We start from the raw sequence: 25,990 nt of genomic DNA on the forward strand, positions 1-25,990 counted from the left end.
AAAAAAAAAAAAAAAAAAAAAAAAAGAACGCTGGAACAGAAAAAGGAAGAAAAGCTTAAAACCTAAGAACAGCTGGAATAAAGTGTAAGCTTTAGCTAATACTTGTTCATTAATTGTAACAAATGTTATCATACAATGTAAGATGGTTTTAGTAGAAGAAACTAGGTGTAGCATATATGGGAATTTTCTGGATTACTTTTCTAACTTTTCTGTAAATCTAAAACTGTTCTAAAATAAATTGTATATTTTAAAATAGAATGGAGTATTCAAATTATTTCTAAGTAGTCATTCCTGTGTATCCACAGAGCCGGGTTTATCATAATTTAAGTAATGATATTACATGTAGTCATTTACATCTATGATATTAGATCCATGTTTTAAGACAGGAACACACACAGAGCCCAGACCACTGTTTCCTGATATGTTAGGCTAAAACTCAGATTTGAGACTCAGAATTATATTGGTCCTCTTCAACATTTTACTCCATCTAATTGCACAACTCTACTTGTTGGGTCTCCTGAACTCTAGAGCCAATAACAGCGATCCTAAAGTAATTCCCATGATTTTGTCTAAGGTACAATTTAAATTCTCTGATGACTCTAAATCTGCAGAAATATTAATAGAGAAAAAGTAATAGGGTTATGTGTATAGGAAAAATGTAAATTTTACTACCTGTAAAAAAGATTTCTGCTTATTAAAAAATCAAAAGGGCCGGGCAGGGTGGCTCACGCCTGTAATCCCAACACTTTGGGAGGCAAAGGTGGGAGGATCACCTGAGGTTAGGAGTTCAAGACCAGCCTGGCCAACAAGGTGAAACCCTGTCTCTAAAATAAATAAATAAATAAATTTTTTAAATCAAAAGAGGCCAAAAGATTAGGAAAAGTTACTGGAACAACACATGACAAACACCTTAATATGTAATATATAAAGAAATATATTTCTTAAATATATAAAGAAATTTGTAATCAGTAAAGATGATCAACAATGTGGAGAAACAAGCATTTATAGTAGCATGAACATGCCTTTTAAACATTTGAACAAATGATCAGTTTGTATTATAACACAGAAATGGAAATGAAATTATAATGAAAATTGTTCTCCTGTCTTGTTTGAACAAGTTTGATAAAACATTTATTAGTATGCATATTCCTAGAAAGAGGTTTCTTGTTCTATCTCCCAACACGTTCAGTGTTACTACCACAATATAGTGTGAAAGCATCAAGGCAAATATCCTTAATATCTTTGCCCTAAAGACATCCGTCTGCAATATCCAGTACTCTCAGGTCATTCCTCAACCCAGGGCTCTAACTGCAATAAAATTTATATACCCATTTAGGATTATTTTATCTTCTTGTTGAATTTATCCTTTATCATTATAAATGATCTTCTTTGTCCTTTTTAATTTGTGTTGGTTTAAAGTCTGTTTTGGCCATCACAGTGGCTCATGCCTGTAATCCCAGCACTTTGGGAGGCTGAGGCAGGCAGATCACTGAGGTCAGGAGTTCAAGACCAGCCAGGGCAACATGGTGAAACCCTGTCTCTACTAAAAATACAATAATAATAATAATAATAATAATAATAATGATTAACTGGGCATGATGGTGCATGCCTGTAATCCCAGCTACTTTGGAGGACAGACAGGAGCCGGAGGTTGTAGTGAGCCGAGACTGCGCAACTGCCCTTCAGCCTGGACAGAATGACACTCTGTCTCAAAACAAAATTAAAAAATATATATATTTGACTAACAACTTATATATAAAAGGAAATTATAGATATATTAGACAAAATAGTGCTAACAGGCTATTATGAGTTGAACTGTGTCATCTAAAAGGAGCTGAAGTCCTAAGCCCTGGTACCTGTATATATGACCTTACTTGGAAATACAGTCTTGACAGATGTAATCAAGTTGAGTTCACCAGGTAACCCCAATCTAATCTGACTGATGTCCAAATAAGAGACATACACACAGATACACGGGGAGAATGCAATGTGCAAATGGAAGCAGACATTAGAATGAGGTATTTGTAAAAGCCAAGGAATGCCAAGGGCTGCCAGCTGTTAACAGGTTAGGAGAAAGGCATAGAACAGATCCTCACTCAGAGTCCTCATAAGGAACCAAAACTGTCAGCACCCTTGATTTTAGATTCCCAGGCTCCAAGCTGTAAGAGAATAAATTTCTCTTGTTTTAAGCCACCAAGTTTTTGGTACTTGGTACTTTGTTATGGTATCCTTTAAAAACTAATACATAGGAGAACCTTTGATAATCTGTACCCTAACTTGTTCTCATTACCTGTTTTAAAAAATCTTATTATAAAGGTTAACAAAAGGGTCTTTAGTTTCTATCATTCAACCAGTATGAATTCCTTCATGGCGAATGAGGTCGGAGCGACTACCAAAAGCTTTTCCACATTCCTTACAGTCATAGGGTTTCTCACCAGTGTGAATTCTCTGATGTCTAGTAAGGTTTGAGCCTTTATTAAAGGCCTTCCCACATTTATTACATTCATATGGTTTTTCATCTGTATGGATTCTCTGATGTTGAATAAGTTCTGAGCTCTGAATAAAGGCCTTTCTACATTCTTCACATTCATAGAGCTTCTTACCAGCATGAATTCTGTGATGGTTAGTAAGTGTTGAGGCACTATTAAAGGCCTTCCCACACTGCTTACATTCATAAGGTTTCTCACCAGTATGCATTCTCCGATGCTGAATAAGCCTTGAGTGTTGAGTAAAGGCTTTCCCACATTCTTTACATTCATAAGGCTTCTCACCAGTATGAATTCTCAGATGTAGAAAAAGTTGTGAACTTTTAGTAAAGGCTTTTCCACATACTTTACATTCATAGGGTTTCTCACCAGTGTGAATTCTCTGATGATCCTTAAGGTTTGAGCAATAATTAAAAGCTTTTCCACATTCCTTACATTCATAGGGTTTCTCACCACTGTGAATCCTCTGATGCTGAGAAAAATATGAACTACAACTAAAAGCCTTGCCACATTCCTTACATTCATAGGGTTTTTTACCAGTGCGAATCCTCTCATGTCGAGTAACAAGTGAGCCATAACTAAAGGACTTCCCACACTCCTTATATTCATAGGGTTTTTCACCCGAATGAATTCTCTGATGTTGAATAAATTGTGAGTTCTGATTAAAGGTGTTTCCACATATCTTCCATTCCCATTGTTTCTCTTCACTCATAGTTTTTTGAGGTGGAGTAAGAAATGTGGGCTGAATGAAAGGAGTCATGTCTTCATGGGTAAGTATCACTTGACTGAAATATCTCTTCTTTAGAGATAATATCTTGGTCTCACACATTGATTCTAGATCTGAAAGAAAATAAAAAGGCAAATAAATTTTCCTATTCCGGGCAAGTTAAAATTTCTAAAAAAGAAATAGAGGATTAACACACTTCATTTTCAAAGGTGGCTAGGCAATCTGTAAAACTGACAAGAAAAGCACAGACATTAGGAAGGTAATAAAAGAAGCTGAGGATATAGATTCAGGAAGTAGATGGCCTCTATGAGCCTTAAATGTTGTTCTGAACCAGAGTCACCTTAACCCTTGGTGAATACACAGTGTTCAGCATCATCATCCATATTACAGAGAGATTCTAATTTCTTTTTAAATTTTTCTTTGCCTGCAGGCGCTGCCTGAGACCCAGCTTTGTGTCTCCTCATCATACAGCTTGTGGAACTCTGACTGCAAGGCCATCAGCATGGCCAGGCAGGGGTTCAGCTAGAGGGTAATGGAGGAGACAGGCTAGGAGGATGCTGCCCCTGGTCCAGGGCAGAGAAATTATAATTATATATACATGTGTATAAATATATACTCACATACACAGAGCACAATACTGTTATGTTTTATAATTTGTAGATAATTGTCAGACCTACATAAAAGGGCTATTAAGAATAATAAATGGGCCGGGCGCGGTGGCTCACGCCTGTAATCCCAGCACTTTGGGAGGCCGAGGCGGGTGGATCACGAGGTCAAGAGATCAAGACCATCCTGGTCAACATGGTGAAACCCCGTCTCTACTAAAAATACAAAAAATTAGCTGGGCATGGTGGCGTGTGCCTGTAATCCCAGCTGCTGGGGAGGCTGAGGCAGGAGAATTGCCTGAACCCAGGAAGCAGAGGTTGCGGTGAGCCGAGATCGCGCCATTGCACTCCCATGTGGGTAACAAGAGCGAAACTCCATCTCAAAAAAAAAAAAAGAAAAAGAATAATAAATGCGTTGATAGGTTTAAATGGTGGGGTGGGTGGAGTTCAGTGACTGTGCAAGGGTATACTGGTAAATTGCTAGCCTCCAACAAATCTAGTATGCTGAACATAACTGGTGGGGAGAATAGACAGATACATCTATTCTGTGCATACAGGATGATATCGGTTAGAGACTCACCGAAAATAATTTGCTCTGCAATTCTGTGATGTTGACCTCAGGAGAAAGAAATGAATCATCCAAGTCATGGCAGTGACTGAGAAGAAAGGTGGCTCAAGTTTGAGACAGAAGAGAGTTAAGACAGGATGAAATGTACTCTATGAGAAGGAAGGAACTCCATGTCAACATATGAACAGTATGCCCCAGTTCTATGCTTTAAGGCAATTAACCTCTGAGCCTTCTTTTCCTTGTTTGTTAAAATGGGAATGACACTTAACTCATGATTGCTAAAAAGATAAGGAATAAGCTAGACTATTACTCAACACTCAAGGCTTATTCGGCATCAGAGAAGGCATACTGGTGAGAAACCTTAAGTATGTAAATAATCTAATATAAAGTAAGCACTCAGTATTGGTAGCTATTATTATGGAAGAATGTCATAGCAAAAACAGAGATAATGGGCAAATGAAATGGCTTGAAGATATCAAAATAAAGCCAGCTAGACTATCTTAAGTCCTCCCTCCACACAATCATTGGCCAAACTTAGTCTGGGTGCATCCCTAGAAATCTCTTGAAGTTGTCTTCATTTAATTATCATATTGAATCCCCTCTTTCCTAGACCACTGTAGGCATCTCCTAATGGTCTCTGCAATATGTTCCAGCACCCTCTAATCCATTCAGCACCTGGTGTGGTATTTGTTCTCTAAACTGAAAATCTAAACTCCTTGGTAATTACCAAGAAGACTCCAATAATGAGGCTCTTGCCTACCTCTCCAACCTTGTGTTATACTCTACTTCTGCTTGCTCAAGAAGCCCTAGTCCTTCAAGCACATCAAGTTCTCCCTGCCTTTGAGGGCCTTTCCACACGGGTATCCCCTTTACCTGGCATACCCCCATCCTATCACCATTGTTGGCCCTGCTAATCGCTGCTAATCATTTGAACCTCTGCTCAAACAGCATATCTCTAGAAAGCCATAACTGATCTTCAGTCTAAATTATAGTCTTCCTGTTATCAGGCCTCAGATCTTTCTATTTCTTATTAATAGCACTTATTGTTTATAATATTATATAATCTGCACAGATCCAATGAAATCAAGAAATGTTTGATATTTTCACTAATACATACTCACCTCCTGGCAAACTACCTAAAGAATTACTGAGGCAATAAATGAATTTAGATTTATTGTTCTCAAGAATACATTTTTAGAATGGGGTTTCAAGATGGATGACTAGAGGCACCCAGCATTTACCTCCTCCACAAAGAAGGACTAAAACAGTAGATAATCACACACCAAACTGAGCATCTATTACAGAACACTGGAATTCAGCAGGGAAGCAACAGGGAACGTCTGAGGCACAAAGAGGGAAGCAAAACAGCTGGCCTTACCAGGATCAGCTTGGATCCAAGAGTGTAGGGGAAAGGTAAGGGAGACCATATTCCCACTGTGGATGCCTGCAATCCTAGCCACAAAACAGCCTCTCAGCCCTCATGGGCCCTAAGACTGGTAAAGGGAGCTACCCAGTATCTACACATCACTGTTTTAGATAGGGAGTTCATGCTGGGTCCCTCCCCAAGCAACTGCAGCACAGTGCCATTTTGGGATCCCAGACCCTAACAGACTACATCCTCCCCGGGACCGAACAGTTCCTCCATCTCTACATCCATTGAGCTCTGCTGGCTTCCCCCATGTCCACGTAAAGGGCTAATGCACTGCAATGGTGGCTGGAACCATTAGTGTGGCTAGGTCCCTGGTACTCCAGTCCAGCACTCAGAGTCCTACACTCTGGGGAATGAGCAGTACAGCAGTCAGAGGCTGCTCTTGGGGCAGAGGGAGCTGAAGTGTGTGCTCCCCAGAGCCTGAGAGGCACCTGCCTGGGGCCACTGCCACTGACAGGAAAACCACTGCTCCCAGGCAGCTGGGTCCCTATACATCTGCAAGTGCCTTCAGGGGCCCTTAAGACTAGTGCTGGTCTGCATCAAAGGGCCTGACATCAAGCCTACCTGTCCCACCAAAGCTGCTGCCTTAGCACATCATCTGAGGGTCTGGGAATGGACTCACCTTGCCGGCCGTTGCTGGTGCCCACATGCACCATCTTGACAATGAGGAAAGGCAGAGCCAGTCTGTGACCAGGGCCTGAGCATGCCATCTGGGGGCATGGGGATTAACCCACCCTACCCACCACAGCTTGAATCCATGTGTACCACTGGCAGGGTGAGAAGACAGGTTGCCTGATGCTGACCCTGCCACTGCTGTATGCAATGTCCAGGGCTGTGGGGATGAATTCACTCCTCACATGCCACCAATGCCTGCACATATCTTCTGAGGGCTTAAGTATGGGCTCATTTTGCCTGCCAGTGCCCACCATCTATTGTTTGGGAGCCCAGGGATTGACTCGGCCCATCCACCATCACTAGCATCCCTGCATCCCTGCCAGCAACCTGAAGACAGGCTGTCCCAGCCTCCTGCCACCACCAATGCAAGCACAAAATGTACACACCACCTAGAGGAACAGAGACTAGCCCAATCAGACTGCCACTGCCACTGCTGGTACCTGCATATGTTGCTTCAAAGCCCAAACAGTTGGTCAACTACTGCTACTGTTATAATCAATGCCATACATGCCAATGCGGAGCCCAAGGACCTGCCCACCTTCCTGGCCCACTGCTACTACTGCCAACACCTGAGCAAGCAACCTGGAGGCCCAGAGGTCAACTTGCATGGAGCAGCTACCACCAGTGCCGGAATACAACACCTGAGGCCACATGAACCAGTATGCCCAGGCCATCACCAACACCAATGGGGCCTATGGACCAGCCCAGCTGGTGTCTGGTGTACCTATCCCAGAAAAGCCTCATCACAGCTTCTACTAACAACGAAACCCTAAGCCACTGAGGAATTCATAGATAATGCTGACACTCATTACAGCCAAAGAAATCATATGGAGATTATACTACTGTACCCACCTAGAATAAGGCCAAAGCAACCTACCCAACCACTATAAATACATCTACAGGAAAAACGTTTTCCTACTAAAACAAATCCATAAAATTGGAAAAAATGACCATGACAAAAAATACACAGATATCAATGTTAGATAAAAGAAACATGAAAAAGCATAGACATGACATCTCCAAAGTAACACAATAATGCTCCAGCAACAGATTCCAACAAACAAGAAATCTACCAAGTTTCTGAAAAAGAATTCAAAATAATGATATTAAAGAAACTCAGTGGGACACAATAGAACATGGAAAATACCAAAAGAATCAGAAAAACCAATTCCTGATCTGAATGAGAAATTCAGCAGATAGAGGTCATGAAAAAGAACCAAACAGAAGTCCTAAAACTGAAGAATTTCAATGAATGAAATAAAAAACATTTGAGAGCTTCAACAATAGACTAGATCAAGCAGAGGAAAGAATTTCTGAACTTGAAGACAGGTGTTTTGAAAGAACCCAGGAAGTCAAAAGTAAAAATTAATAAGGAATTTTTAAAACTGAAGAAAGCTTAGGTGACATACGAGACATCATAAAGTAACAAAGTATGCAAATTTTGGGTGTTCTAGAAGGAGAAGAGATGGGCAAAGGCATAAAAACCTATTTAACAAAATAATAACTGAAAATTTTCCAAGTCTTGTAAGCAATATAGACATCCTGATGCAGGAGGCTCAGTGATGCCCAAAAAGATTCAATCCAAAAAGGTCTTCCAAGGCCCATCACAGTCAAACTGTCAAAAGTCAAAGACAAAGAGAGAATTCTTAAAAACACAAGAGAAAGGCATCAAGTCATATGTAAGGGAACCCACATCAGACTAGTAGCAGATACCTTGGCAGAAACCTTCCATGCCAGAAAAGAATGGAATGATATATTCAAAATGCTGAAAGGAAAAACACTGTTAGTCAAGAATGGTATACCTAGCAAAGCCATCCTTCAAAAATGAAGGAGAAACAGTTTTTCCTAGAGAAGCAAAAACAGAGAAAATTTATCACAATTAAGGTAGCCCTATCAAAAATGGTAAAGGCTGTCCTACATCTGGAAGTGAACAAAATATCTACCATCATTAAACAAATCAAAATAAGTTCACTGGTAGAACAGATATACAAAATGGAAAAAGAAAGGACTCAAGTATAACCGTTACATAAAGCCACCAAACCAAATGATCAGAGAAAAGAAAAAGGTTATATAAACCAACCATAAAAAATTAACAGAATAGGAATAAATCCTCACCTATTAGTAATAACCTTGAATGTAAACAGTCAAATTCCCCACTTAAAAGATACATTCTGGTTGAATGGATAAAATAAATATGACCCACCTGCATACTGGCTGTGAGAAACTTTATAAAATCACAGACTGAAAGTGAAGGGATGAAAGAAAAAATACTGCACACAAACAGAAACCAAAAGCGAGTAGGAGTAACTATACTTAAATAAAACAGATGTGGGCCGGGCGCGGTGGCTCACGCCTGTAATCCTAGCACTTTGGGAGGCCGAGGCGGGTGGATCACAAGGTCAAGAGATCGAGACTATCCTGGTCAACACGGTGAAACCCCGTCTCTACTAAAACTACAAAAAATTAGCTGGGCATGGTGGCGTGTGCCTGTAATCCCAGCTACTCAGGAGGCTGAGGCAGGAGAATTGCCTGAACCCAGGAGGCGGAGGTTGCGGTGAGCCGAATCGCGCCATTGCACTCCAGCCTGGGTAACAACAGCGAAACTCCGTCTCAAAAACAAACAAACAAACAAACAAAAAAACCAGATGGTACGTAAAAAAACTGCAAAAGAGACAAAGAAAGTCATTATATAATGATAATGGGATCAATTCAGCAAGAAGAAATAAAGTTCTTAATATATAGGTACCCAACACTGCAGCACCCAGATATATAAGCAAATATTATTAGATCTAAAAAATGAGATAGGGCTGGTCACAGTGGCTCATGCCTGTAATCCCAATACTTTGGGAGGCTGAGGCAGGCAGATCATTTGAGGTCAGCAGTTCAAGACCAGCCTTGCCAATATGGCAAAACCCCATCTGTAAAAAAAATACAAAAATTAGCCAGATATGGTGGCACACACCTGTAATTCCAGCAACTCAGGAGGCTGAGGCAGGAGAATTGCTTGAACTGGAGAGGCAGAGGTTGTAGTGAGCTAGTGTTGCACTACTGCACTCCAGCCTGGGCAACAGAGTAAGACTCTGTGTCCAAAAAAAAAAAAAAAGATAAGACTCCCGTAAAACAATAGTAGGGGACTTCAACATCCCACTCTCAGTAAATCAGCAGCATTGGATTTAAACTGGACATTAGACCAAATGGACCTACCAGACACTAACTGAACATTTTATCCAACAGCTGCAGAATACACATTGTTCCCATCAGCAAATGGAACATCCTCCAGGAAGAGATCATATGTTAGGCCATAAGAAAAGTCACAACTAATTTTTAAAAATCGAAATCATACCAAGTATCTTCTCAGACTACAGAATAAAACTAGACATCAATAACAAAAACTCTGTAAACCACACAAATACATGGAAATTAAACAACATGCTTGCTCATGAATGCCCACTAGGTCAATTAAGAAATTAAAGATCATCAAAGACTATTATAAGCAACCATATGCTAACAAATCAGATAATCTAGAAGAAACAGAAAAATTCCTGTTTACATAAACCTACCAAGATTGAACCAGGGAGAAATACAGCAGAAGAACATGAGCAGACCAATAACGAATAATGAGATTGAAGCAGTAATAAAATGTCTTCCAACAAAGAAAAGCCCAAGACTAAATGGCTTTACTGTTGAATCTTACCAAAAGTACAAAGAACTAACCTCAATTTTTCTCAAACTATTCCAAAAAATAGAAGAGGCGTGAATTCTTCCTAATCCATTCTACAAGGCCAGCATTACCCTAATACCAAAACCAGAGAGGGACATAACAACAACAACAAAAACTACTAGATTGTATCTCTCACCATATAAAAAAATAAACTCAAAATGAATTAAAGACTTAACTATAAGACCCAAAACTATAAAACAGCTAGAGGAAAATATGGGGGAAACACTTCAGAAGAATAGGCAAATATATTTTAGTTAAGACCTAAAAGATATTTTCAAAAAGGGGCATGTGCCCATAATCCCAGCTACTCAGAAGGCTGAGGCAAGAGAACTGCTTGAACCCAGGAGGTGGAGGTTGCAGTGAGCCAAGATTGTGCCACTGCACTCCAGCCTGAGCAACAGAGGGAGACTCTATCTCAAAGAAAGAAAAAAAAAAGGATAACAAGTGTTAGCAAATGATGTGGAGAAACCGGAACCATCATACATGGCTGGTAGGCATGTAAAACGGTGCAGCCATTTTGGAAAACAGTCTAGCAGTTCCTCAAATGGCTAAACACAGAGTTATGATACGACCCAGCAATTCTACTCCTAAGTAGAAACCTGAAAGTACTGAAAGCTTATGTCCACACAAAAACTTATACACATAAGTTCATTCAACATTATTCAAAATAGCTCAAAAGAAGAAACCCAAATGTCCATCAACTGATCAACTGACAAATAAAATGTGGTATATCCATAAAATGGAATCGTATTTGGCAATAAAAAGGAATGAAATACTGATGCATGTAACAACATGGATCAACCTTGAAAAGCGTTATGCTATGAAACAGGAAGTTGCAAAAGACCACATATTGTATAATTCCATTTATATGAAATGTCCAGAATAGGCAAATCCATAGAGAGAGAAAATCAACTGATGGTTGCCTGGGGCTGGAGAGAGAGGGGAGTAACAGTTACAGAGTACAGGGGTTTTTCTGAGGTGATAAAAATGTTCTGAAATTGATTATGGTGATGGTTATACAACTCTATGATTATATTAAAAGTCACCAATTTGTACATTTTATGTGGGTGAACTGTATGGTATGTGAATTATACCTTAATAAAGTTGAAACCAAAAAAAAAAAAAAATTAAAGAAGTGCTACTCTGATTGGTTCATAGAGAGCAGGGGTTGGGCAGCTTTTTAACAAAGACTAAGATAGCAAATATTTTCAATTTTGTGACTATTCAACTGTGTGACCAGTGAAAAGATAGTCACAGAAAACTTCCAATAATTTGAATGTGTTAGCCTTAAAAAATAAACAAGTATGTCCCCCACAAAAAACCCCACAACCTCATAAGAACTGCTAGCTCAAAACCAGAAATTTTAAAAAAGATTGGCTTAATAATTCTGCTTTAAAAATAGCTATATTATCTTTCTCCTGATTTTATCAGCGCAAAGTGTAAATTTTAAGATTATAAAAACTAGGCCGGGTGCTGTGGCTCATGCCTGTAATCCCAGCAACTTGGAAGGCCAAGGCAGGTGGATTACTTGAGCTCAGGAGTTCAAGACTAGCCTGGGCAACATGGCAAAAACCCCGTTTCTACAAAAATTAGCCAGTCATGGTACTGTGCACCTGTAGTCCCAGCTACTAGGGAGGCTGGGGTAAGAGGACTGCTTGAGCCTGGGAGAGGGTGAGAGGATTGCTTGAGCCTGGAAGAGGGGGTTTGGGAGGAGGCTGCAGTGAGCCAAGATGCACCACTGCACTCCAGCCAACAGAGTCAGACTCTGTCTCAAAAAAAACCAATATTATAAAAATGATACAATTATGTGTTAAACCAAATCAAATTATAGTTCTTTCAACTTTTTGATATCAAAGTGACTGTGTTGGGCCTGGCATGGTGGCTCACACCTGTAATCCCAGTACGTTGGGAGGCTGAGGCAGGCAGATCACTTGAGTTCAGGAGTTAGAGACCAGCCCGGGCAACATGGTGAAGCCCCATCTCTACTCAAAATACAAATATTAGCCGGGCACGGTGGTGCATGCCTGTAGTTCCAGCTACTCATGAGGCTGGGACAGAAGATTCTCTTGAACCTGGGAGGAAGAGGGTGCAGTGAGCCGAGATCATGCCACTGCACTCCAGCCTGAGTGACAGAGCGAGAGTGAGAGCGAGAGCGAGAGCGAGAGTGAGAGCGAGGGCGAGACTCCATTTCAAAAAAAACAAAAAACAAAAAACACCTAAGTAACTGTGTTACTCTGTAGTGAGTCAGCTTAAATATAATAGACAAGATTCTTAGTTAACTTTAAGACAATGGACATCAAGAAAAATTAATAGATAATCCTTGGAAACCTGGATGATTTCTAACATAAGGTATTAAAACATTGATTCCCAAGAATAGTTTTAACATATATGCTATTATAATATGTATGCCTTATTTTTTATGTTAGAGGGTGGCTATACCTTTGGGTAATCTAAATAAACACGAGATTTTTTTGTTTTGTTTTTGGAGGGGCATTTTTGTCCTCTTTATAAGTGCTTATAAGGAATGTGGGTGGCTATTGGGGGAATGGTATCACATGAACTCAGGAGCTTTACTAGTCTGTTAAAATGTTTATATATCACAGTTCTCCATTTCCTACCTCCCACATTATTCTGTGATTAAAAATTATAATCTGAGTAGTTGAGACTATCTGGTAATAATAATAACAGAAATGCAATAGATATGCTTTTGTTATCAAGGAAATCATATCAATTACAGGCATGGTGGCTCATGCCTGTAATCCCAGCACTTTGGGAGGCCAAACTTTGCTGAGGTCAGGAATTCGAGATCAGCCTGGCCAACATAGTGAAACCCTGTCTCTACTAAAAATACAAAAATTAGCCAGATGTGATGATGCGTGCCTGTAGCCCCAGCTACTCAGGAGGCTGAGGCTGGAGAATCGCTTGAACCTAGGAGGCAGAGGGTGCAGTGAGCTGAGATTGCACCACTGCACTCCAGCCTGGGCAACAAGTGTGAAACTCCATCTTGAAAATAATAATAATAATAATAATAGTTTTGTCTTAAACAAACTAGTTTCAAAATGTAAAACTGATACATATAAAAGACATCTCAGTTTTGATGGGTTTATTTTCAATTCACTATTTGAACAGTATATATTCTTTTTTTTTTTTTTTGAGACGGAGTTTCGCTCTTGTTACCCAGGCTGGAGTGCAATGGCGCGATCTCGGCTCACCGCAACCTCCGCCTCCTGGGTTCAGGCAATTCTCCTGCCTCAGCCTCCTGAGTAGCTGGGATTACAGGCACGTGCCACCATGCCCAGCTGAATTTTTGTATTTGTAGTAGAGATGGGGTTTCACCATGTTGACCAGGATGGTCTCGATCTCTTGACCTCGTGATCCACCCGCCTCGGCCTCCCAAAGTGCTGGGGTTACAGGCTTGAGCCACCGCGCCCGGCCTGAACAGTATATATTCTTATGTAAAAACACACCTAAGTGACTATTAGTAAGCAAAAATATCAAAATAGAAAATATGAACTGCAACACAAATGAAAGTAATGTGTAATATAAATGGGGATGCACATTAAGTAGGTAACAGGAAAGTTATAACAACATTCATGTAATCAGATATAAACTATGAATATTGCTATAGTCAACATATATATGGTGATTATCAGAGACCTGCCCTCAACTATCAGAACAAGGCATCAAGAAATACTTTTACAGTTTGATGTATCACAAAATGACAAAACATACTATTCAAAATTTGAAGGTAGGTATCAGAAGAATGAAGTAAGAGTTGGAAATGTATTGTCTTTAATGAGACAGACTGGGGCAGTCAGGGTAGGAATGTATAATAAAAAAGCAGGCTGCTGTTTTTCTCTTTTTTGAGATGGAGTCTCACTCTGTTGCCCAGGCTGGAGTGCAGTTGCATGATCTCAGCTCACTACAACTTCCACCTCCTGGGTTCAAGCGATTCTTCTGCCTCAGCCTCCCAAGTAGCTGGGACTATAGGCACCTGCCACTATGCCCAGTTAATTTTTGTATTTTTAGTTAAGGTGGGGTTTTACCATGTTGGGCAGGCTAGTCTTGAACTCTTGACCTCAAGTGATCTGCCCTCCTCAGCCTCCCAAAGTGCTGGGATTACAGGTGTGAGCCACCACGCCTGGCTTGGGCTGCTGTTTTTCAATATAAGCTTTATAATACTATGATTTCAAACACACAAATACTGCTATATTCAGGATATATATGGTGATTATCAGAGACCAACCCTCAACTATTAGAACAAGGCATCAAGAAATACTTTTACAGTTTGATGTATCACAAAATGACAAAACATACTATTCAAAAGTTATGTAGGTAACAGGACATACAAATTTCATTTGTATTGTAGTTTGTACTATTTTGATATCTTTTGATAATACTATGATTTCAAAATATATTACTTTAATGAAAATTAAATTAATTATTTTAAAATGAAAAAGGAATAAACAGAGACCACCTTTCAAGCAGAAAGGTACAAGGTTAAGGTAAGATTAAGAAGAGGACAAATTAGCAAGTTGGTATGGAGGAAAAGTGGTAGGAGAGACAGAAATAAAATACGTAAAGGCAGCTAAGATCAGTTGATAGCTGGGAAGAAGTGAAGATTCACAAACTCCTGCCTAGGTTCCTACAGCTTTGTTAAATCTAGAATTATTTCTCAAGGGAGGCATGGATCTTCTATTTCCAACACTAACTCCATAGGTAACAACATGTACTTCTAGGGCTCCAACCATTAACTTCTACTTGGATCAATTTCTACTTCCATATTTTTGACTGTTTTACAACTTTCTTCTGAGCTTCTTATTTGATCTTCTCATTGATGAATCTACTTTGTAGAAATTATTTACAGCCGGGCGCGGTGGCTCAAGCCTGTAATCCCAGCACTTTGGGAGGCCGAGGCGGGTGGATCACGAGGTCAAGAGATCGAGACCATCCTGGTCAACATGGTGAAACCCCGTCTCTACTAAAACTACAAAAAATTAGCTGGGCATGGTGGCGCGTGCCTGTAATCCCAGCTACTCAGGAGGCTGAGGCAGGAGAATTGCCTGAACCCAGGAGGCGGAGGTTGTGGTGAGCTGAGATCGCGCCATTGCACTCCAGCCTGGGTAACAAGAGCGAAACTCCGTCTCAAAAAAAAAATAAATAAAAAAAATAAAAAAAATAAAAAAAGAAATTATTTACAGCAATGTCCCAGCTCCTACATTAGATGATGTTTCTTAATAAGCCTACATATTTTATAAACTATACAGCACCTAGCAGACTACTATACAAAATTAGAGTCAAACATTTTTACAAGACTTGTTATTTAAAAATCTTAATTCTCCATAAACTAATAGTAATATGCTAATGAAAAATATAACTTGGCATTTTGATTAAGTTTTAAATAACTCTATATAAGCTAATTCTAATTTTTTTTTTTAAGACAAAGTTTTGCTCTTGTCCCCCAGGGAAGTGTGGGTAACACCCCCTATCGGCACCAAGGAAGGAGAACTGTCCAGACCCCAGGCACAACTAGTGCCTGAAGAATATCTTAGTTTATAGTGTTATTACTCAGCTATTTCCTTTATATAATCTTTTATATATAATCATATATTAGTTTATAGAATTAGTGCCTGAAGTATAACTTATTGCTTACATATATCTAGCTTATATAATCATACTTAATACTTCTATCTAGCATACTTAGTTCTATATAATCTTTCTATATAATCATATAGGTATTGTAGTCAGAGCTATACTGACATATTTAGTGCTGATTTATATAATCCTTCCAAATAACCAATATAGTAGTTTGTAGTAGGAGGAATGCCTAGAGCAGTCACAGAACAGAAGCAGTACATGGGAAAACAGCCAGACCAGGACAAGAACCAAAGACCCAGGCAGTGGCGTCCCTGCCTGAAAGGGCATAAGCTGTATGGCAGACTTGGAGCAAGACCCTCTCCTCCTGATAAAGGAGTTGTAGTACCTTGCATTCAGTTCCTATGGAAAGTAGGCCTCATGCCTGAGATCCTGGAAATAACTGAGGGAGAAGAACCCCTCTGGCGTGACCAGTCACAGAGGCTGTGCACCCTGTCAGTCTTTTCTCACTTCTGTGCTAGCTCAAATCATCCTCCCATAAATATCTTAAGAGAAGAGCACAAGTCTGTCAGCTCCCACTGCACTGGCTTATAGCATCCTTCTATGAGAAATCCTTTGACGTCGCCAGTCCCCAGATAAGTGTTGCACACGACACCTGTTGCACACAGCCCAACTCCCTGCCTTGGTGACCTAATGGGGGTGGACCCCTTTTCTGTACACGACCCTCTACTACCATGCATGGCACAGCCCCCTACTGCGCATGGCCCACCTCTCTGCCCAGGTGACATAATGGGGTGGCCCCCTTGCTTGTAACTCACGAGATTATGTATGCCCTATTACTAAGCCTATAGATGATGACCTCACTCACAACCCTGTCCCCTGCTTGTACCTAATAAATACAGATGCTTCTGGGAATTTGGGGCTCTCGCTGATCTCTGCTCACAGGTTGCATGGCCCCCTGAGTCCAGCTGCTCTTCACCAGTTCTTCAGTGTCCTGTCTCTTTACTTCTCGGATCCTGCACCTCAGCAGAGCATAAGGGACACCCCATGACCCTGTGGGGCCCAAGAGCCTTACACAGGAGTGCAAGGGCACAATCTTGGCTCACTGCAACCTTGCCTCCCAGGTTCAAGCGATTCTCCTGCATCAGCCTCCCCAGCAGCTGGGATTACAGGCACCTGCCACCAATCCCAGCTAATTTTTGTATTTTTAGTAGAGACGGGGTTTCACCATGTTGTTGCCCAGGCTGGTCTCTAACTCCTGACCTCAGATATCCATCCCCCTTGGCCTCCCAAAGTGCTAGGATTATAGGTGTGAGCCACTGTGACCAGCCTAATCCAAAAATTTATAATGAAAATGCAAAGGACTAAGAAGCAGCAGGAGAACTTGCTCTACTAGATAAGATTTATTACATGCCACAATATTAATATAGTGTGGTACTGGCACAAGGATAGACAAATAAGCCAAAGGAACAGAAATCAGAGAGACTCACAGACACATGATTTATGACAAAGGTAGTCCTACAGAGAATGGGAAGAGGACAGTCATCTTAATAAATACTAAGAAGTCAACTGGATATTCACATGGAAAAAAAATGAAATTTGACCCCTACCTCACAACACATACAAATACCAACTTCAGGAAACTAGATCTAAATGGAAAAAGTAAAACAATAAAGCTAATAGAATATAACATAGGAAATATCTTCATGACCTTTGGGTAGGCAATCATTCCTACCCAGGACTCAAAAAAGCAACACTATAAAGAAAAAGTAAGTGTGACCACATTAAAATTAATAATTTCTGTTCATCAAAAGACACCATTAAAAGAATAAAAGGCAAGATATAAAGTGGTGGGAGATATTTACATCCTGTATAACCAAACACAGAGCTAATATATAGAATATAAAAAGAATTCTTTCAAAGCAATTAAAAAAAAAAAAGACGACCAACTAAGTTTAGCCAAGAAACTTAAACAGGCATGTCACAGAACACACATATCAGAATAACTAAAATTTAACTAAAATTAACAGGTTGGGCAATAATAAGAACTGGTAAGAATGTAAGAATGCAGAGCAATAGCAACTTTCATGCTGCTGGTAGAACTAGCAACTTAGCAGTACAACTACTTTGGAAAATTGGTATATTTACTACAGCTGAACACACACATATCCTATTGCTCAGTAATTCCACTCCTATGTACATACCCAAAAGAAATGTGTACACACATTTACCAAGTCACATACAGGAACCTTCACAGCAGCATTATATGTAATAGCTAAAAACTGCCAACAACCAGCTGTCAACAGTAGAAAAGACACTTAATTTACGGTAATTAATAATATATAAAGCATAATTTAAAACATATTCATAGAATGAAGCAGGCTGTGGTAGCTCATGCCTGTAATCCCAGCACATTGAGAGGCCAAGGTGCGTGGATCACCCGAGGTCAGGAGTTTGAGACCAGCCTGGGCAACATGGTGAAGCCCTGTCTCTACTAAAAATACAAAAAATTTGCTGGGCATGGTGGCGCAGGCCTGTAGTCCCAGCTACTCGGGAGGCTGAGACTGGAGAATTGCTTGAATCTGAGAGATGGAGGTTGCAGTGAGCCGAGATCACACCACTGCACTCCAGCCTGGGCAACAGAGCAAGACTCTATCTCAAAAAATAAAAAAAAAAAACTGATATATGGGTATGTGTATATATATATATATATATTCATAGAATGAAATACAGCATAGCCAATAATAATGAACTAACACCAGATATGTGCAACATCATAGATATGTCTCATAAACATAATGTTGAACAAAAAAAGCCAAAGACAAAAGACTAAATACTGTGTGATTGCATCTATATAAAGTTCAACAATAGGCAAAACAAATCCATGGTGCTAAATGTCAGGACGGTATTTATTTTGGGAGAGGAAAAAGAGGCTGGTGGTTGGGAAGGAGCAGAAAAGGGGTTCTGAGGTGCTAGTAATGTTCTATTTCTTGTCCTGAGTAGTGGTTTCACCATTCTCAATTTCACCATGCTATGCAATCATAGTCGTTATACTTCAATTTTTTTTAAAGTAAAAAGTAATCAAATGTTTGATAAATGAAAGAAAGAACTATTAAATCCAATATGAACTGGTCAAAGATATTACATAATTGAAAGCAGATAAAATGAAAACAAGTATAGGGAAGGAAAAAGAAAAGACACACACATACACACACAAACACACACACACTTACACTCATCTATTTCTTAGGGTGGAAATGTCTACTTTCATACCAGTCTAAATGTAGCATATCATAGAAGGAATGAAACCTAAAATGTGAGTAAAATAATTATAGCATAATTACAGTCAGGAAGGTACTTGCTATATCGGACTAGGGAGAAAGTATAAGGACAAAAAGGTAGGATAGCTTATATGGAAGAGGCCTCAGGCCTTTAAAGAGAACTTCTTGATAAAATCTCAGATGTATATCTCCTCATAGCCCTGCGCCTGAGCCATCATCTCTTACTTACCTGAACATAGGCCTCTAGTCAACTCTCTGTCAACCAGCCAGGGCTCTCTTCCTTGTTCCAATAAGGAGATCATAGCTGGCTTAGAACTGGAAAGTCCTGCTCACAAGAAAAGACATGAGACATGGTTATACTTTGGGTTCTCCAGATATCAGATCCAGTCTCTTGGTGATCAAAGAAGAGATGCCATTACAAGGACCAGAGAAAGATGGAGAAGATGAAGTTTCAGCCACAGTCCATTAGAGCTGCCCACTTCCAACTCTTCCATTCCATTCCAACTCAAACCATTCCTTGGGGAACAGGGAGCAGAAATTCAGCTGGTTACATGAAGCAAATAATTCACAATGGAGAAAGGAGAGATTTTCCAAGGGCAGACTCTGAATTTTGGGGGATAGTTATCCTTACCCACTGAAACCAGGTTGCTGAAATTCTCTAACATCACTTCTTTGTATAAATTCATCTGACCAGAGTCCAGGTATTCCCATTCCTCTTGAGAGAAGTCTATGGACACATCCCTGAACATCACTGACCCCTGAAACAACAAATATGCTTTCACAATGAAAGGAAAAATGACAAAGATGGTGGTAGAGGTAACAGAAGCCTCTGCAAGAAAGGCCAGAGTAAGCAAATTAAAGGAGGTGGATCCTATCATATCAGAAGATATATATATCCTGTGTACAAGGGATGTACAAATAGACTGCACTTTTCCAGTGATAAGAAATAGTAAGCATTCAGCTCTATTAGTGAGTTTCTTCCCCCTCCCCCTTTATAAGTCCCAAGAGAGGGGAAAATGGGAGGGACTTTCAAACACGTCTTGTAATACATGGAGTAATTCACAACATCAGAGGAAAACAAAAATAAACACTTCTAAAAGCTTCCAGGAAGAAAACAAAGATCACCTAAGTTTTCAGGAATCACAATGGCAATAGACTTCTCAATAGCATCATTTGAAATAAGAAAAAAAGAAAGCAATTCCTTTAATACTATAAAGGAAACCGATTTCTGACCTAAAATTCTATATCCAATCAAATTACTAAACCACTATGGAGATTAAATCAAGACAATTTTAGATCTGCAGGGAATAATAAAAGTATTTCCAATGTGGCTTTTCTTAGGGCTACATTTTCCGTCAAAACTAGAGAATATATTTTCTCANAACAACAACAAAAAAACTAGACAGTAAATTAGAAAAAAGAGAAGGTATTATATTAAGAAACTGGAAAACTAACATGAAAATGGTGATCCAAGTGCCAGGATAATTATAAAAGGCAAATCCTAGAACATTATCTTACAGCAGAGTGAGAGAACAGTGTCTAAGAACACAAGACGTGAGGACTACAGGAAAGACGTCTCCAAAGAAAAGTAAGGAGCTAGTATGTTTGATCATGTAGAAAATATTGATAGGCAACTGACGGCAATGTTAGAGAATTTGAAAAAAAAAAAAAAATCATTTTTGGAAGAGTACTTTGACAGTCAAAATAGATTAATTGAAATGAAAGCTGGTGTTATAAGGCTTTAAAAATAGTCCAATTAGAGAATTTGAAAAAAAAAAAAAAAATAGTGACACACACATAAAGCCAGGCAAAAAAAGAAACAAGGCAATTTGCTCTGAGAAAAATACAAATTGTACTAGAAAAAATCCAGGATCTGGTTACTTGGCTCACAATAACAATATCTGCAAAGTCCTAATCACAGGGATAGCAATAATGTAAAGAAAAATTGTCATATAATTCTATTGCATGGACAAAAAATGAGGACCGTGGTATGGGAAATCTCAATCCATATTTGCCCGCCTAAAAATCACTAGAAAATATGCATCCAAAAATAGCAATATAGAAATATTAATTAGAAATATAGGAAAAATGCCAAGAGAAACAGCAAAAAGAGTTTAAAGTAGCCATTTAAGGGGAGTAGGATTGGATAGTAGAATAATGCCCTGCCATTTTTCAGGTCTTTTAACATTTCTTGAATTTTTGGTTTTTTTTTTTTTTTTTTGAGATGGAGTTTCACTCTTGTCGCCCAGGCTGGAGTGCAGTGGCACACTCTCAGCTCACCGCAACCTCCACCTCCCAGGTTCAAGCAATTCACCTGCCTCAGAGCTGTGATTAGAAGTGCTGGTCACAACCCCCAGCTAATTTTTATATTTTTAGTACAGACAGGGTTTCACCATGCAGGTCAGGTTGATCTTGAACTCCTGACCTCAGTTGATCTGCCCATCTCTTCCCAAAGTCCTGGGATTATAGGCACGACCAGCTGGGACTGAGGCTCCTAACCAATGGTGTCTGTGTTAACTCTAGGTAGTGTCCGAATTTAACTGAATTGTAGGATACTCAGGTAGTGTCTCAAGAATTGGTTGTTTAAAAAAGGACACACATTCCCAATGGATAGGAGAAATGAGGGTACCTATCCTTCACCTTAGGACAAGCAGGCTCCAGGGTACAAAGTGGAATGATGACATACTTTGGAATAATTTTTGCTATGTTCTCTGGAGCTTAGGGGGCACAAAGACTGGTACCTATTCCCCCCTTTGGACTATATGTGGACCCCATAAAGGGACAAAGTGACTTCAACAAAGGAAGGGATCAAGAATGCAAAAATGTGTGACAGATATCATAAGTAGCCATTTCAAGGAGACACGCTGCACATATCCCAGGAAATGCAATTAGAGGTTTCCAACAAGAGCTTCTCTGAGAAACCCTAATGGGGTTCAACCCTCATAAAGGAGTGTTGAACATCCATCAAGGCAAAGGAGACCAACACCAAAACAAGTCAAGAAAGACTTTTCTTTTCCTTACCTCCTCTTCCCTATCCCTATTCTAATCTCATAGGATCCAGAAACTATTAGGCAGGAGAAATAGAGGCTCAGAGCGAGGAAATCAAGAAGCTTAATATGTCTCTCTTTCATACTGCAAGCTTGAAGCAAGCCTGAGCTCACAGAAGAAACTTTAAATGAAACTCACATATTATTACACTGAACCAGAGGTTGTAATTAGTAAAATGAGACTGAGATTGTGACTGAAAACAATCAAAGGATATCAAAGAGTGATCAAAAAATTATAGTCTGTACAAGTTTTTATCCAGGGCAACAAAACAGTTAACCCACAGAGAGGGTTGAGAGTAGAAATTATGAGGGAAAAAAATTTTCTTTTGCTTGCTTCATATGGAATCCTGCTTATTTCAAAATGCTGATTATAAGCAGATTTGGTTTATCAGGTACACAGTCATATCATCTATAAAGTGATAATCTTATGCTCTCTTTTGTAATTTTTAACCTAATTTTTTTCTTATGTAAGTGTTTTGGTTAATATCTCTAAAACAATGTTAAATGACATCAGTAATGTGGTATCTTTGTTTTACTTCTGATTTTCAAATATTTTCATGTTTCAAATATTTCCCTATTAAATATTAGGTTAACTTATGAAAACAAAATATATTCCTTTTAAATTTTATTGTCTACGACAGTATACCACACATCTCTAGTTATTCCCATTAATATTGGGCAACAATCTTCCCTATAAAAATGATGAGTGTAACTAGAGACTGAAGGGAGAGGGGAACCAGATTTTCTATCTGGGCTTTGGTACGGGAGAGGGAAGACTCAGTCCTCTTTAAAAGAAATTCAGATAGAAAGGCCTTACACAAAATAAGTTTGTTAGATTTATTCTTATCCTAATTTTCTTTGTATCTGTACCAAACACATACAGTTTAAAAATTGAGAGTAGGCCCATTCAGAGTTCCAAATTTACACCTTTAGAAAACACTGTCCCTATTCTGAGTCCTCTATCCTAATATGTATCCTCTAATTTTCAGATGAAGAGACCATCTAGTAAATGGATAACCTTATAATTTAATGAGTTCCCCAAGATTAAAAGTGTTGAAACACAATTGAATAAAGGTATTTTTATTATCACTTGGAGGAAGAATCCAAAAATTCTAGTTGCCTGCCATGCCCACTGCCCCTCCTGAGATGAGGCAAGGTTCTTTTTTATCATAAAGGGATAAGACACAGAAAAGAACAAGAAATTCTAACCTATAAATGTTTAGTTAGAACCTGAGAAGGAAAGGGAGAGAGAGTGATAGTGGGGGCTTTTTAAAGGGATAATGAGCAAAGATTTTCCTGAACTAATAATAGATATTCATCCATAAATTTTAAAACTCTACAAATCCCAAGCAGATAAATAAAACACATATATATATATATCTTTTTTTTTTTTTTTTTTGGGATGGAGTGTCGCTCTCGTTACCCAGGCTGGAGTGCAATGGCACGATCTCGGCTCACCGCAACCTCTGCCTCCTGGGTTCAGGCAATTCTCCTGCCTCAGCTTCCTGAGTAGCTGGGATTACAGGCACGCGCCACCATGCCCAGCTAATGTTTTGTATTTTTAGTAGAGACGGGGTTTCACCGTGTTGACCAGGATGGTCTCGATCTCTTGACCTCGTGATCCACCCGCCTCGGCCTCCCAAAGTGCTGGGATTACAGGCTTGAGCCACCGCGCCCGGCCACACATATATATATCTTATGCTAAAATTACAGAAAGCCAAAAACAGAACGGTCAGAGGAAGACAAGACATTACCATCAAAGGAGAAGAGCTAAATCAAGACTGTATGATACTGGCATAGGAATATATAAAATCAATGGAAGAGAATAAAGAATTCATAAATATACCCATGCACATATAGACACTAGGTATATTTGACGACCAATGAAAATACAATGGATCTTCCAATATATGGTACTGAAAAAACTGGGTACTAATAAGGAGGGGGAGAATCTGACCCCTACCTCATAACATACACAAAAACCAGTTGCAAGTATATTAAATATCTAAACATGAAAGTGAAACTTATACTTTAAGCATAAATATAAGAGAGTATCTGCATGACCTTGGGACAGGGAAGGATTTATTAAATAAGATACAAAAAGCGCTAACCATAAAGGAAAAAATATTGATAACCTCAGCTTTTAAAAAATAGAACTTATCATAAAATCATCTTACAGGAAGTGATGAAACAGTCCAAATAGTAGGAAAACATAATCAATAAAGGACTGAGACCCAGATTACATAAATAACTCGTATGAATCAGTAAGAGCTATTCTAAGAGAAATGTGAGTGAAGATTTGAACGAATATGTCACTAAAGATGAAACGCTAAAAACTGATAAACGTATGGAATATGTTCAATTTTATTATTAATCATGGAAACCCAAATTCAAACCTGTGGGGGTGGGGGTTGTGAGGACAGATATATATTTAAATAAGGATTTAAAAGTCTGGCACGTCTGATTTGAAAAAAAGTATGCACCATAATTTTTTCAAACATAGAAAAATGTATTTCCCAAGACCATTTGAAGACATCGCAGAATATTTATGACACGTTTTTAGTAAAAATGTAGAACATAAAATGGTAAGTAAATTAAGTAAAATTTGGTTTTTGAAAATACATTAAAATATTAACACTAATTATTTAAATGGCCAAATTTTATTTTTTCTTGGTAATGCTGTGTTTTTAAGATCTCAAAATTAATCATCCTTTTATTTTTAAACCATAATAAATATTTGAGAAGAAAATTCAGCAAGCATAAGTGGCACAACCATCCTTTTCTGTGATGGGAAAATAATAGGGACTTATAATTAAATGTCATTTCTTTATTAAGCAAGAATTTTCAGAAGAAAAAGAGGAGACCATAACACACCTTGGATACTGTTTGTAGAAGTTCATCATGCATTCTTTCCTCCTCTTCTGGGTGACTCACCTGGAGAAAGGTAAAATTGGGATAGTAAAGAGTAACTGTGAGACAACAGGTTTTTCTTGGTACCCAGATTAGTCAAGGAAGACGTCCTCCCCAGCTCCATCACCCATGACACACGAGGAATGGAGATCAGAGGAGAGTGGGGCAACCTGTCCTATTCCAGTGGCTCAGGGGAAAGGCTCTGTTCACTGCTGTCCAGGGTTGGAATCTGATCAGACCTCAAAAAAGGTTTCCTAGAGACAGAGTTCTGAAGTCACAATCGCACAGTTGACAGGACCCTATATTCATACACAGAATGCCACATACATTTAGGGACAGTCATACTTAAGGCGACACGCACTTCTCACCAGCACACACGGAGCCACACGTGGCAACACAATTACAATTACATACACACCATGGGAAACACACAATAACAGCTGCACAGTTGGAGGCACCCCACACTGTCGCAGAGTCACAGCCACAACCCCTGCAGTGACCGGTATCCCATATCCCCACATAAGCCGCAGTGTCATTAGTTCCCAGACAATTCCACAACCTCCCTTTTTCAGGTCGCTCGGTCCGCACAGGACCAAGGCGCCAGCTCCCCATTGGCTTTCGGTATCCTCACCTAAGCTCTTGCAGACCTGAGCCAGCTTCTCTCGCGGACCAAAATATACCACCTCCAAGATCTAAGGGTCCCGCCAGGCGTGACGAAACGTTCGAATTTCTGCGAGAAAAGTGAACGGCCACCAGGCCCTCTGGGAAATGTAGTCCAGCGCGGGACCCACGCCGATTCCTGTCTGCCCCTCGCCTGGGCCCACCCGAAACGGCTGCTCCTGCAACTCTCAGCATCCAGCCGAGTTCCAGAGTTGCAGGTCGCCGTAGCGCTGCGCAATGGAGCTGAGTCTTCCGGGGAACCTGGCCCACGCCTCACCTTCACACA

General features: G+C 39.6%; 1 protein-coding gene across 2 annotated transcripts; it reads right to left on the reverse strand.

Moving 5' to 3' along the window:
- Positions 1-985: 985 nt before the first annotated feature.
- On the reverse strand, positions 986-25,990 carry ZNF829 (zinc finger protein 829). Of its 2 annotated transcripts, none has more exons than XM_017506508.2 (5): positions 25,676-25,990; positions 25,009-25,068; positions 19,719-19,845; positions 19,317-19,412; positions 986-3,326 (listed from the first exon to the last, which is right to left on the reverse strand). In XM_017506508.2, the coding sequence occupies exons 2-5, from the start codon at positions 25,039-25,041 to the stop codon at positions 2,347-2,349; spliced, it is 1,236 nt and encodes a 411-aa protein (XP_017361997.1). In that variant the 5' UTR covers positions 25,042-25,068; positions 25,676-25,990; the 3' UTR covers positions 986-2,346. The 2 variants fall into 2 exon arrangements, with proteins under 2 accessions (XP_017361997.1, XP_017361996.1); XM_017506507.2 differs by having other exon boundaries at positions 25,728-25,989.

The sequence above is a fragment of the Cebus imitator genome, unplaced genomic scaffold (genome assembly GCF_001604975.1).
Source record: "Cebus imitator isolate Cc_AM_T3 unplaced genomic scaffold, Cebus_imitator-1.0 Scaffold356, whole genome shotgun sequence".
In the NCBI taxonomy this organism is placed as follows: Eukaryota; Metazoa; Chordata; class Mammalia; order Primates; family Cebidae; genus Cebus; species Cebus imitator.